Source organism: Aptenodytes patagonicus, chromosome 1 (assembly GCF_965638725.1).
Source record: "Aptenodytes patagonicus chromosome 1, bAptPat1.pri.cur, whole genome shotgun sequence".
Classification (NCBI taxonomy): Eukaryota; Metazoa; Chordata; class Aves; order Sphenisciformes; family Spheniscidae; genus Aptenodytes; species Aptenodytes patagonicus.
In genome coordinates this window covers 77,230,361-77,242,927 of record NC_134949.1, presented here as the reverse complement: position 1 = coordinate 77,242,927, position 12,567 = coordinate 77,230,361, and the positions used below count along the sequence as shown (strand labels likewise).

General features: G+C 40.3%; 2 protein-coding genes across 2 annotated transcripts in view; one reads left to right on the top strand and one right to left on the bottom strand.

The window, feature by feature from the left end:
- TM7SF3 (transmembrane 7 superfamily member 3) overlaps positions 1–11,570 on the top strand; it is a 36,180-nt gene extending 24,610 nt beyond the window's left edge. The window contains exon 12 of the mRNA XM_076343420.1: positions 11,312–11,570. Coding sequence (XP_076199535.1) covers positions 11,312–11,316 — 5 coding nt within the window. The 3' untranslated portion in view covers positions 11,317–11,570. The remainder of the gene's footprint in view (positions 1–11,311) is intronic.
- Positions 151–12,442, bottom strand: FGFR1OP2 (FGFR1 oncogene partner 2). The gene is made up of 6 exons (XM_076343428.1): positions 12,333–12,442; positions 8,400–8,536; positions 7,122–7,239; positions 6,066–6,208; positions 3,658–3,771; positions 151–2,907 (listed from the first exon to the last, which is right to left on the bottom strand). The coding sequence occupies exons 1-6, from the start codon at positions 12,334–12,336 to the stop codon at positions 2,770–2,772; spliced, it is 654 nt and encodes a 217-aa protein (XP_076199543.1). The 5' UTR covers positions 12,337–12,442; the 3' UTR covers positions 151–2,769.
- Positions 12,443–12,567: the final 125 nt, after the last annotated feature.

The following is a 12,567-nucleotide window of genomic DNA, read 5'->3' as shown; positions in this document are numbered from 1 at the left end:
AACATGAATAAAAGCACTAGAACTTGGCCTGCCTCCCTTAAAGTATAAAAATAAGCTGAGTAAATGGCAAAATGATGTCTTTTTTTCTTGCATGTTACTAACAAGGCTCGTTTCAGATTCAGTACCTTGCTTTAATCATGAAGACATCAATCTTTTCGGTTACCTTTATTGATAAAATAAGTTTACTGTACAGTACACAATTCTAGCCATAAACTCTTCAAGCCATCTGCATTACAAAAATAACAGGTATGCAATGAAAAATAGTCACTCCACACACTGTGAAGGTTCTTTAAAATCCTAAAGTGATCAGGTGAGGGGAATGACAGGGGAGATGTATCAAATGTGAAGACTAGGAGTAGATAAATTAAGTCACGTTTTTTAACTTACAAAAATAAACACTAATCAAGCATTATTTCATAATAGAGCAACCTTAAAGAACTGCTACAGGCTAACAACCCTTCTCTGCTATACAACTCTGGAGATTGTATTTGAAAGACAAACTAGAAAGTCAGCCATGAAACTGCATTCAGCATTAAATGGATATAAATGCCCCTGATACCGGTCAATGGCTGAAAAGACACTTCTGAAAAGAATAACTTAATCAACTGAAACAAAATTACTTGTAATTTTGCAACAACAAAACACTCCATTAAAAACAGATGTTGCTTCTGATAAGTCACCAGCTTGCAAGCTACAGTAGAAATGCAAAATCTAAACTAGAGAAGCATTGGCAAAGTTTTACAGATAATAATAGTAGACAAGTAGATTTTGTGCTTGAGCTAGATGTTCCCCAAAAAATTCCCCCCAGATGTTTAGCAAGTTTGGAAATGGTTAAAACTCTTTTTCCATGCATGTGAATGTCTTCAATGTATTCTTAAGCCTAGAAACAAGCTAAGATGCTCTGGAAAGAGAAGTAGCAGTTTCTCCATTTATAAAGAATGCTGTGAAAATTTGGGGAGCTTGATTCACCTGTCCTTTCTGAGCCTTTCAACTGCATTTCCTGACACATGTATTAGCTAATTGAAAACTAGCATTTATTGTCTCTGCTAAACACTCCTCTTTCCCACCATGTCACTTGTTTCTCTTGAAAGCACTACGGGAAGGAGGGCAGCAACTGACAGCAACATAACAAAAATATTTAACTCCTTGTAAATTAGTTCATTGGGAACTGAAAGCTCACCCTTAGACCTGTGGTGCATTTACCTTGAGCCCACGGAAGCCATACTGAGTCAAAGGAAGCTGTATTTAAAACTGACACGCTTAGACGTGCTTGATGCTTAATTCTTTTTGCATTGTTGTAACCAAAAATCAGATTTGATTAAGTAATAGTTGATTTCAGAATAGGAGTTCAACTCCTTTTGCTAGGTGAGTTATTAAACAGCCAAAATACTCAACTGTGGGTGGCATTTGTAGATCCACAATTTTCTGTGGTTGCAAGCTTTCCCTCTGCTTCTTTGAGTATGCATTCCAAGTAAACAATACATTAACATGCTGGACAAAAAGCGATGATACACATGAACACTAGGAATGTTCTGGCTGCTTTGACCAAGAAGCGATAGTATGACAAACAAAAGCCAAATATGAATTATTTCGGCACCTCTTTACTACAAGTCTGTCTTGTGTAGCACTTCCACTGTACCCGCGTATGATATAAGCTGCACTTTTTGATCTAGAAAAGCCAATTCCTTTTCACTTCTGCAAGTATTTCAGGATTAAAAGCAAGCAATCTATTTGTCCATACAGCATATTGAAACTTTTCCTAGTGCAAATGTTAACATGTACCTGAAACTTACCTAAAAACCTTCTTGATGACGAGTACTTAAGAAAGAAAAATGAAAGAGTATTGATTGCAGGCTGCCAACTTTGCCATAGAGCTTCTCCCTCCTTCCCCTGACCACCTTTCTGCTGCTGCTGTTTGGGTGCTTTCAAATTGCCATTTCCCAGTTAGGAAGTTTGGGCAGGCAATCGGAGAAGGAAATAGATGGGACTAACGTGGCTTCTTACCTATAGAGAACTGAGCCTGGTTTTCTCTCATAAAATTAAAAGCTAAGGCAGAATGATACTATGCTACCTGTGTTCCAGAAAACAATAAAGTGGGAGCAGCTCTCCGTGTTTTGAAAAGACAATTAAGTATACATATCTGAAAGAATCTTGTTCAATTTAAAATAAATATTGAACAACTGCAAAAGCATTGCTTATGTTTAAACAATTTGCCTTATATTTGAACAGGCTACCCTGTGGCTAAATAATTGAAATCCTTAAGTTTTATGCTGCCTATGTACCCCTTCCATTAAACAGGTTTGTTGCAAAATGAGAACTTATTAAAACTTACTACAAGGAAAAAACGTAATGTGGATCATGCACAAAGCAAATTCATAAGTTTTTTTTACTTTTTAGCCAGAGATCAGACTTTAAATCTTACCTTGATTATGTAATAGATGCACCGAAACTTTGTATGAGCAATAATTTATATAAATTATGTGAAATCTTGTCTTTTATCTGTAAAATGACTTCATATAAAAATAATTCCCAACTCAGTAAGTGCATTAATCCATTTCCTACTGAAGTTAGATCTATGGCAATTAATCTGTCACTAAGGTTTTGTAGAATACCAATTCTAATTTCTTCTACGCAGTATAAAAGCCACTAAACTGGAGTTTAAGATGCATTAGCTTGCTGGTGCCCTATTCAGTAACAAGTGCTTGACAAGTGACCCCTGATACTCCGTTTGTAAAGTGTGCAATTGAAGCTTGTTGACTTCCACAGTCTTCAGCTTTTCCTCAGGCTCAAATCACTGCTTGTTACTAATCCTGACAGAGACGTACTCTCTGATGCATCTTCTTTCTTGAGGTTCAGGAACGATTCTCTAGTTATTTGAAGAATTTCTCTCAAGCCTTTGTTTTCTTGCTATAACCAGAGAAAGAAAAGGCATTTAGTAGAACTCCAGAAAGAAGTCAAGATAACTACCTTCACAATCTCCCCTCCCCTCCAAACGTAAGTATAAGGATTAAAATACTGATTTGCAGTCAGGTAGTGCTGTGTTATCTTCTAAAACCAAGAACATTAGGTTTCTGACCCTCTTGCTCTCTTGAATGGGCATTAAGCATCAAAAAAAAAAAAAGCTCAAAACACAAAGATGGGCAAGAAGAGGGCAAATAAGTTCAAATGTTGCATTTCAAAAAAATCTCCCATTCTTTCCACACATCCTGTCCCATAATGAACTGCTTTGCTAGCGCTTAATTAAAGAGCAATAGTGTTGACCCTCCAACGATAAGCAACTGAGACCCCGCTCAAGCACAAAATTATTATTAAAAAAAAAAATTTAAAAGCCAAAGGTGTGGGTATTATTATTTGCATCCTAGTGTCTTATTCATTAGGATGAATTTGTATTATTTTCTAGCTTTTTTTGCTACACAGAGACTTAAAAAAAGAGAAAGCTTAAGCCAGTATATAAATCACTGATTTCTGGTGATGAAGTATCGCCTATGCAAGACTTGACAGTAAGCTATAGTGGGGAAAATAGTACTTAGTCTTCCCAACAAGGAAAGTATAACAAAATAGCAGTGCGAGTGACTGGTACAGTAACTCAATATAAATAATTGTGGTAAGACTACTCCCTTGCTATTTGTGCCACTGCTGTTTTGATTTCATACTTACCTCAAGCTGAATGATACGTTCCTGCTCTTTACAGCCATGCTTTTCATCAATTTCAATGGCTTTTCTCATTACTGCTGCCATTTCTGTAATTTGGTCCACATGCACTTGCAGCTCCTAAGACATAAAAATAAAATAATGACAGCTTTAGCAATCTATTTTCTGCATTATTAAAAATAAGCAAAGCATTAAATGTGCGTTTTGACTGCTGTGCCACTTAATAAAAGTGTGAACGCAGGCCTAAATTTGAGAAAACCGGTTCTCTATAACTTTACAGCACGAGCAGCTGCTATGGTCCTGTTTACTTAAATAAATCTGGTTTACCACACAGCGATGCCTTTTATTAGAATTTTATATAAGCTTAAATGACTGTCTTCCACATCTTCCCCATGGCTACAAGTTAGCCATGTGATTGCTCTGACAAGGCCTTCCTGTGTTGCAGGAGCTGATGTCTATCGTTTTGGATATGTAGAAAGACTAAACCCGTCTAAGAACAGCAGGGTATGCAACGTCCTTTCCGTTTGTTTCAAACCTGATCTCAAGTCCGGTACAGCCAGTACCAGCCCACGGGTAGGCATTTATCTCTTAAAAAGACCAGGTGAAGCGGTCATCCTCACTATGTCATACATTAGGAAATGCAGATCTGTCCATTGCTCTTTTTTAGATACTTCTGCTTGAATCCACTTCCAATTCCGGCTTATCTGGGATCTGGACTTCAGAGGTCCTTGTCCTTGCTGAATTGTAAGAAAAACTTTGGTGTCCTGACTGACCTCTTTGTGTCTGTTCATTAATGCTAGTAGGGTACTTTCCTATTATAAATAAATAACTACCGCACCTCACTGAAAGATTCAAGAAGGAGGGAAAAAAAAAAAAAAAAAGCAGTAGTTTGGTTTGCTCTTGTCCTGTTGCACTACCGGGAGCGGGATGATAGGAGCCATTAACACAGGCATAGCAGCCTTTGCCAGGAAGCTAGATTTTAGATAATCTTCACTGTTTGCAAAGAAGTGATCTCTTACCTGGACCTTGTTGGTTCAGGTGACAGTTTATTTTCTTGCTGGCCAACCTACCAGCAGGAAATGCTTAAAGGGTCACTACTTCTTTCCTCCTGCAGATCTAGATAAAGAGCCTATGCCTCTTTGGTATTCATTGCTGTTCAGTTAAGCCAAATATTTTAATGGTATTTCCAGCAGCTTTTATTTTTCATTGTCTTTTCCTCAACTTGTCTTTTATTCCAACTGTACTATCATGCCAGCCTATTCATGTCTGACCTGACCTTTGGATAAAATTCACAACGGTTACTAACTAACATCGGGAAAAGCAGAACAGTAGGACTGAAATGAAGAACAGTATAGACTAAAGTTAAATCCCACCTTTAAATTATGAGTTTGACTGGAGGTCCATGCATGTAGCAGATGATCAGCTTGCCTTTAAACTACCAGAAATTATTAAATTACCATAAAGAACTGCCTCATTTGGAATCATAAACTTTACCTGATGAAAACAAATATGCTTTACTAAAACGAACATCAGCCCTTTCCATCCTTTCCTCTCTGCCATTCCAACTGCCAAAGCTACGGTTTAGCTGTTTACTCATTAAATGCCCACTCACAGGGTGGGGTGGCGGGGAAGGAACTTGATGTAAATCTTTATTTTCTTCTCAGTTTCCAGTGAAGGTGATTACATGAAATCTTTTTTCAATGAAAAACTAAATTTAGCTTGAAAGGAAGCTGTGATCGGTGGTAACAGAATGAGCTGGCGAGGATGTACCCTTGAGAAGGGCTGGCAAGGAGTTAGTGGTTTTTAGATATCCTGATGTCCTCCCTAATTCCTATTTTGCCAGCTTACGTGGCCTCTTGATCAGTATGATTTAGGGCCTGTTCCAAGGTCACTAATGTTAGATCAGATGCCAACACAAAACTGTAAAGTTCTGCTCTGGAAGGCAGATGTGTAAAACTTTGATGCTGTAATATCAAACAATGCAATGAAAGTGTTTCTTTACGAAGACAGCCTCTAACATCTATGAACACTTTTTGTATCTCTCACCTTTTTATTTGCACACGTTGTTTCTTTTCTCCGAAGAGAAAAAGAAACACACACGTTTTTAGGCCTTGTTTCAGTTGAGCAAATTCAAACAGCACGCTTAGATCAGGGTCATTACTACCAACACACACTTCTCTCTTCCGTACAACACTGCTAAAAGAAATTGTTTTTCTATTTAAAGGAGGTGCTTCAGAAGCTAGTAAGGTTGACTTACTAGACTGATCAAGTTTCCTGTTCATGTTTCATGGACTACATTATAAAAAAATAGGACTTGTTAGTACAATGATATAAAAACTGAGACAAAGTAAGCTTTGGTCTGATCCACTACAAACTGACCTAAGTGTTAGGCAAAAAACCAATGAAGTTATTACCTTGGAATGTTGCTCTTTTAACTTCATTATTATACTTGGATCATCCTTTTTGCTTGCCATAAGCAATCTAAACATCTGTTCTCTGTACTTGCTCATTATGAGTTCCAAAGCAGACTGATGTTCTTCAAGAGATGTGCGTAGTTCTACCAACACAATTTTAAATTCAGTTAAAGTTTAACAGAGAAGAACTGAAACAAAATGCAAAAGTACTTCAGCTTGAGAAAACCGAAATAAGCCCTTAATTGAGTGTCCCCTCTCATCGCACCATAAAATCTACGTAGGCTCTGCAAACGCCTTCAGTGGCGAGTGCCCTGGGAAAATTCTTGTTCAGTCAGAAACAGAAGGTCTTTTGTTAATATGACTTCATATTCAATCCCTTTAGGTGATGTAAGCCATCTTGGGTGTAGCTGAGGAGCTTTACCCTAGCCACTATAAGCAACACTGTACAAAAGCTGGAAAGAAGTTTAGAGATCTGTTCTAATGTGCAGCTTGGTGAAATACGAGTTAAAAAATGCTTGTGTTCAAAATACACTAAGTCAAAGGACAAATAATTCCTGAGAAAAGACAAGATTCATACAAATCGAGATCATTGACTCCTTTGCTGAATATAACTGTTAGAATACCTAAGGTACTCCAGGAAAAACAGTATATTCCTAGTGTACAGAATTCCAGAAGGAATTATACTACTGCACTTACACTACAACTTGTCCTGACTGCTCCTAAATTAGTTATTTTTAGCAGTGGGAAAACACATTTCCAAATAGATACCTATATTGTAGAAGTAATTTATATTTATCTCCTCACTTGTGCTGAACATTAGATAAGGACTGAAAAAGTAATTTTCCACAAGTCTCTCTTTTTGTTAATCATAGTCCCAGTGGTTGGACATTAGGACTCTTTATTAGATTGCATTATGATCAGTTAAACTGACAAATTGAGATTAGAAGAAAAAATGTCTTCTACAACAAATTTTTGAGAATAGATCAATGGTAAAAGTCTCACTAATTCCAGTGGTGCAGGCTGGAACTTGTAAAGGATAGAATATTCACGTTTTACCTTTATTTTCCTGTTGCAATTCCCTGATCTGTCTGTTTTCTTGTTGGATACCCATCACTAACGTAGACCGAGGACGATGTCTAGCTACTTCATTGAGCTCTTGAATTTCTTCTTGGTACTAGTTATTTAAAAAAAACCAAAAAACAACCACAACATATTTGAGTAACCGAAGGCAAGCATTACTCAGCAAGTCACAAAGGACCAGTTCTAATGTCAGTCAAATGCTGTAACCAGCACGAGAATGCCTGTTTTTAAATAATAATATCAAACAAACACACAAAAACACTTCTGAAGGTGTGGCTAGCATATTGCCCTTTAGAGACACAAAAGTATCACCTTTGTTTTTAAACAAGTTTCATACCTCCGATGTGTGTAGTGGGCATTATTTAACCTTCAATTAACGCAGGTCAAATTCACCATCAAGTAATTTAAAACTGATATACATATAGTAAAGAAAAACCATGAGGTATTAACCTCTAGATATTTACTGTGGCTTCCCAATACCTTAATCCACAAGGCTGTGTATGGGTACAAGTCACATGGACCTGAATGAATGGATCCTGACTCTCAACAAATGGGTAAATTTAATACTCTTGATTTGCAGTTATGAAGTCTCTGCATGGCTGGTTTTACAGGGATGAAGCACATGCAGGGTTTTATTATTTTACAGGCCCATTAATGCGTCCCGTGTTCTATTAAAATGACAGGATGAACTCCCATGTGGAAAGTCAGTAGACACCTTTATGTTTTTCCAGAAGTTCTCTAGTGAAAGTCATGCTCAATCTAGCACCATGCCTTGAATAGCTTAACATCAGAATGGAAATGATCACGAATAAGCCTAAGAGGCTGCTTTGAAACAAAAGGAGACTCTGAAAAGATAAGTATTCTGAACAGAAGAAAGCATGACAGGGCCTCTGTATGATTAAATGTGCATGTTGAAATTAATAAAACAAGCAGTATTTCACAGAAGAGCAAAACACAAGTCGCCACACAATGGTTTGTAAGATACCAACCCCACTTCTACCAGTGTTCTTCAAATAAATGCTAGTTTTCGATATTTAAGCTGGAGTAACAGAGAAAACTTCTTCACAGGCTCAAACTAAATATATAAACAACCTATTTTTAGATCATAGTCACACCTATAATGAAAATACTTAGTATGGTATTAAAGGATTAACCAAATTACATACTGATTGTACAGTAGCACACAAAAATGATTTTAAATTATGTGTTTCCGAGTTGTTCTTTTAATGGAGTAAACAAAGCTGAAAAACAAACCTGTTTCATTGCTTCAACCCGCTTGTTAAGAGCTGTAGTCTGTTCAATAAGAGCTTCTGCTGCGTTGTCATGTTCCCTTAGCCGCTCCACCAGCGCTTTCGCATCTGCCAAGGCTTTTTCAATTGTGCAACTCATTTCTAAAGATTAGAAATGTGTTATTTTCACAACACCACCTGTTTGCTACACAGAGAACAGCCATCTATATGAGATAGAGATATATATATTTTTTTTTTAGTCTAAAGCAACTGAATACAACTTTTCCCTCGGAAACATCCAGACATTTTGTTGTCTTTTGGGACTAGGGAAAATTTATGGATCTTAAGAATACCCTAAAGTCTGCCTTTCCTTTTCCTCCTTTTTATTTGCTGTTGAGACCATATATCAGAGCAAGGAAATGAAAGTAAACTTTGTGTTGCGAGGAGAGTATCAACATACTAAGTGCAAAAGGAGGACTATTGAACATACGGAAACTCAGCAGTGCATGTCCTTCTGTACATAACAGAAAAAAAAATTACATTAGCTGTTTCATTTTTCAATAATACCTTTTTTTTTTAATGTGCCCTCCTACCAGTCAGATATACTTCAAGATACTTGAGAAGTATAAATCCAGCACAAAAGAGAATGCCAAAGGACTACAGTGGGCTGCAAGATTTTGATGAATTAAATCGGCAGAGAAGGAACAGCTCAAACTGACAGAGTAGAGAAAATCACTCGGGGAAAATTCAGAAAACTAAAGGCTTATGTTTTCTTCATGTCTATAAATGAACACAAACACCACTGCATGGAATGAAACTGTAAAATTTTCAACAGGATAGAGAAAGACAGCAACTTAGCTCAGAAAAAGAACGGACTGCATAGTTAAAATACCGGCCTTCTAATTGCAGCAGTTGTTAGCAGAAATTACCTATTGCTAGAATTGCTGAACTTGCAAAATGCTTGTACATACCAGCATTTCCAAAACACTGGCCTTTACACTGAATTTTTTCATACTCATTCTTGATAGATTAAGTTTCAAGACCGAGATTTTCAGCCTAAGCTTTTAAGAAACCTTGCGCTTTTTCTGCTGAAAAGGAAATCTACTTAAACTCCTTGAACAGTGCTGTCTGATTCAGACAGCAACTATAGAGGCTTATTAGTTATGGGCCTTATTAATATAAGGCTTGATATTTGTTTCAAGAAACTTTCTAAGGAACTGAAAGATCAACTAAATCCATTTCTTAGCCAGGCCGTTTCCTAAAGGAGAAATTTTTGTAAGCATAAAAGGTCAGTGAGCCCTTCCTGAGCTACAGGGAAAAAAATTTGCTCCAAGTTGATTTTCTAAGTTTCTTAGGCACCTTGACAAATCATAGCCTAGGATCTTTAAGCCAAGCTTAAAGAAATCCTCACATTTTCCCCAGCTGACCTTTTCCCATTGTCCCAGGTAAGTAGCAGAAGTAAGGATATTTCAAACACCAGAAGTTCCACCATTCCCCTCAAAAGATTTACAAACGTAGCAGGAATATCCTGCCCTCCTGCATTAAGGTGGGGGAAAACAAAGCAAGACAGCAGCAGTTTAGAACGTTCTCTCTGAAGAGCTCTCATGCACCCCGGAGCATCCTGCAAGGTCTAACCTTTTTTAACTTGGCAGTTTCATTAGCTGCTCCCTCTGCTCTGAGGCGCATATGTAATATAAAAGCATTTAGTTTACTTTTTCTATGTCGAAGGGTCTTTTAGGGACCCCACCGTCACGAACAAGGTTGAGCCTTGTTTACTGATAAAGGAGCTTCAGAAAGTGAGTTTTGTGTATGCACAGAGCACAACTGTTTTAACCGGTGTTCTCTGTGATTCATGTATTAAAGAAAGCGTCAGCATTTTGGCATGTACAAGTTTCCTACAGACATTCGTAACGTTAATTTCCTCCTGTTCATCAACTAGAGCTTTCATCATACGATGTATATATGTATTCGAGGTATCAAGTCAGGTTCTTCAGCAGACTGGTGTGTTCTCACAGGTAGTTAATTTATTCACTCTGGTTTAGCAGTTTGAGCTCTTTTTAATATTATGTAGAAAGGAATCATACCGCATTGTTTTTAAGGATCTGCTTTTCTTGCTCCTCATTTCTCCTTCCAATCCTGGTCTCACGTTCTTACTGGACTACAAAACTATCACAGGCAAAAGATGACCTTCCACACTAGCTGGCTAAACTGTTACAGAAATTGATTTGATCGGATCCATATTTAAGGAGAATTTGAAGAGCAGCCTTTAACTCAATTCATGGGTCATGAATTCTCTAGCCAGTATAAACAAAGCCTATCAGGCCTCTCCATGAGCTTGGAATACATTTGGCATTTGGACTACAATGCAGTTAACACATCTGATACTTTTTATGCATCAGTGTAAGTTTTTAAACACAGTACGTATTCATCCTCCCGTGCACTTTCTCATTTTGACCCAACCCAACCACACAAGATAAAAAGGAACTCGTTTGTAGCAAAGCCACCGGCGTTCCTTTTCACAGCGAATGAGTTGGGGAAGACACGTGTGTGCCTTGTGTGGAATGCGGCCGTGCAAATTCAGCGGTGAGCATCCACCCTCACAGCGCAGCAGCTTCGGCAGGCCAGAGGCCATCTCCTGTTTTCAGGCAGGATTTGTACCTCAGAAAGGAGAATCATTATTTGTATCACGGTAATTCATAGTGGCTCCAAACCTTGACTAGGATTCCTTTGGGCAAGACACTGGCTCTAATCCTTGGAATTTAAAATTCTCTCTAGTTGTGCATCTGGCTGCCTACGAAAAACAAAACTTTTGTCTTACCCTAAAATAGATCTAAATCTGTGAGTTAACCTGGACATTTAGGGAAAAAAACCCAACCAATTAATCAAGTATATTTGATTCAAACCAATTCTTATTGTATATTAATTTTTTTTTTAAAGCATGAGGACTATAGTAGCTAAACTTCATGATTCCTGAGCTCTACCCTACAAGAGATGCCCAGTTGCACATACATTTGTCAGTCTGCAATCTCACCGACAGGGTCAACAGGTAGCAAGAGCAACGACTCAAACAACGTAGCAATACTGCTACTACATATTCATTTCCTGTCACGTCCTGCTATTTACTAATTGCTTTCATTATCAAATTTGGCTGTCCTTACAAAAAAAAAACACCTCCAAAGAATAAAGACCTTTGCGCAACTATAGCCTCCCTCTAGTCTTCTGTCTCGTCTTTCTTTTATATCCTTACTGAAAACTACCTTTTCCCATAGCTTAACGCTTCGGTGTTTCCCTCTCCGCAGTTACCGGTTCTGCAACGCTGAACCACGCTGCAGCAGTTCCTAACGAGTTTTAGGCTGGGTGCAAAGGCCCATTAGCACCCTCCGTGTAAAAGGGGAGTCCCGCAGGCTGAGCGGGCCCCGCCACCGCTTCCAGCAGCGCGCAACGAACAATGAGCCGCCCACGGTCAACAGGCCCAGCCCGTAAACGCGGCCACCGCTGCAGCCCAGTTACGCACCGGGCAGACCTGCCGTCTCCCCGCCGCAAGCCGGCCAAGGGAGGGGAGCGGGCGGCGGCTGGCTCTCAGGGAGCGTCGCCTCCTCCCCCCTCTCCCCGCCCCCAGAACGGATGCTGGGGCACGTCAGCCAGGGCTGTCGCGACACCGGCACCTGCCGTGACACGGCGGCCACGTGAGAGCCGATGAAAGCTCCCTCGCCGAAGCCGAGCGGCAGGACTCGCCCCGGCCCACCCCAGCCAGCAGTACTAGGGGGGGGAGTCGGGGGGGCTCCTCCTCCTCCTCCTCCCTCGCACCCCTCGTGACGTCACGGCCCAGGGGCTCCCCGCGCGCCCCAACGCGACTCCGTTGGGCTCCCAAGCGCCCGGCAACGGCGCCCCCCCTCGCTCCCCCCCCCCGCCGGCCGGGCTGCCCCCAAACGCCCCTTCCCCGCCTCGCGCCACTCACTCATGACCGGCGGCTCCGGCAGCGCCCGCCGCCGGGGGTGAAGCCCCGACCGGCCCGCCCCGCTGTCAAATGGCGGCGGGCCGCAGGGGGAAGCGGAGGAGGGGCGGGGGAGGCGCGTCCCCGCCAGTGGGCGGGGCGGCGTGAGGCGAGGGCGGCCGCGCTACCTGCCAGCGGCACCGGGCGAGCGCCCGCCGCTCTCGCGAGAGGACACCTTGCCGCCGCTGCCCGCCCCGCC

Bases quoted from the DNA above. Each gene is read 5' to 3' on its own strand.
- FGFR1OP2 (XM_076343428.1), bottom strand. The intron at 6,209-7,121 runs GTAAAACGTGAA...TTGTGTTGGTAG, and splicing joins ATTGCAACAGGAAAATAAAG to AACTACGCACATCTCTTGAA. The intron at 2,908-3,657 runs GTAAGTATGAAA...CTCTGGTTATAG, and splicing joins AACGTATCATTCAGCTTGAG to CAAGAAAACAAAGGCTTGAG.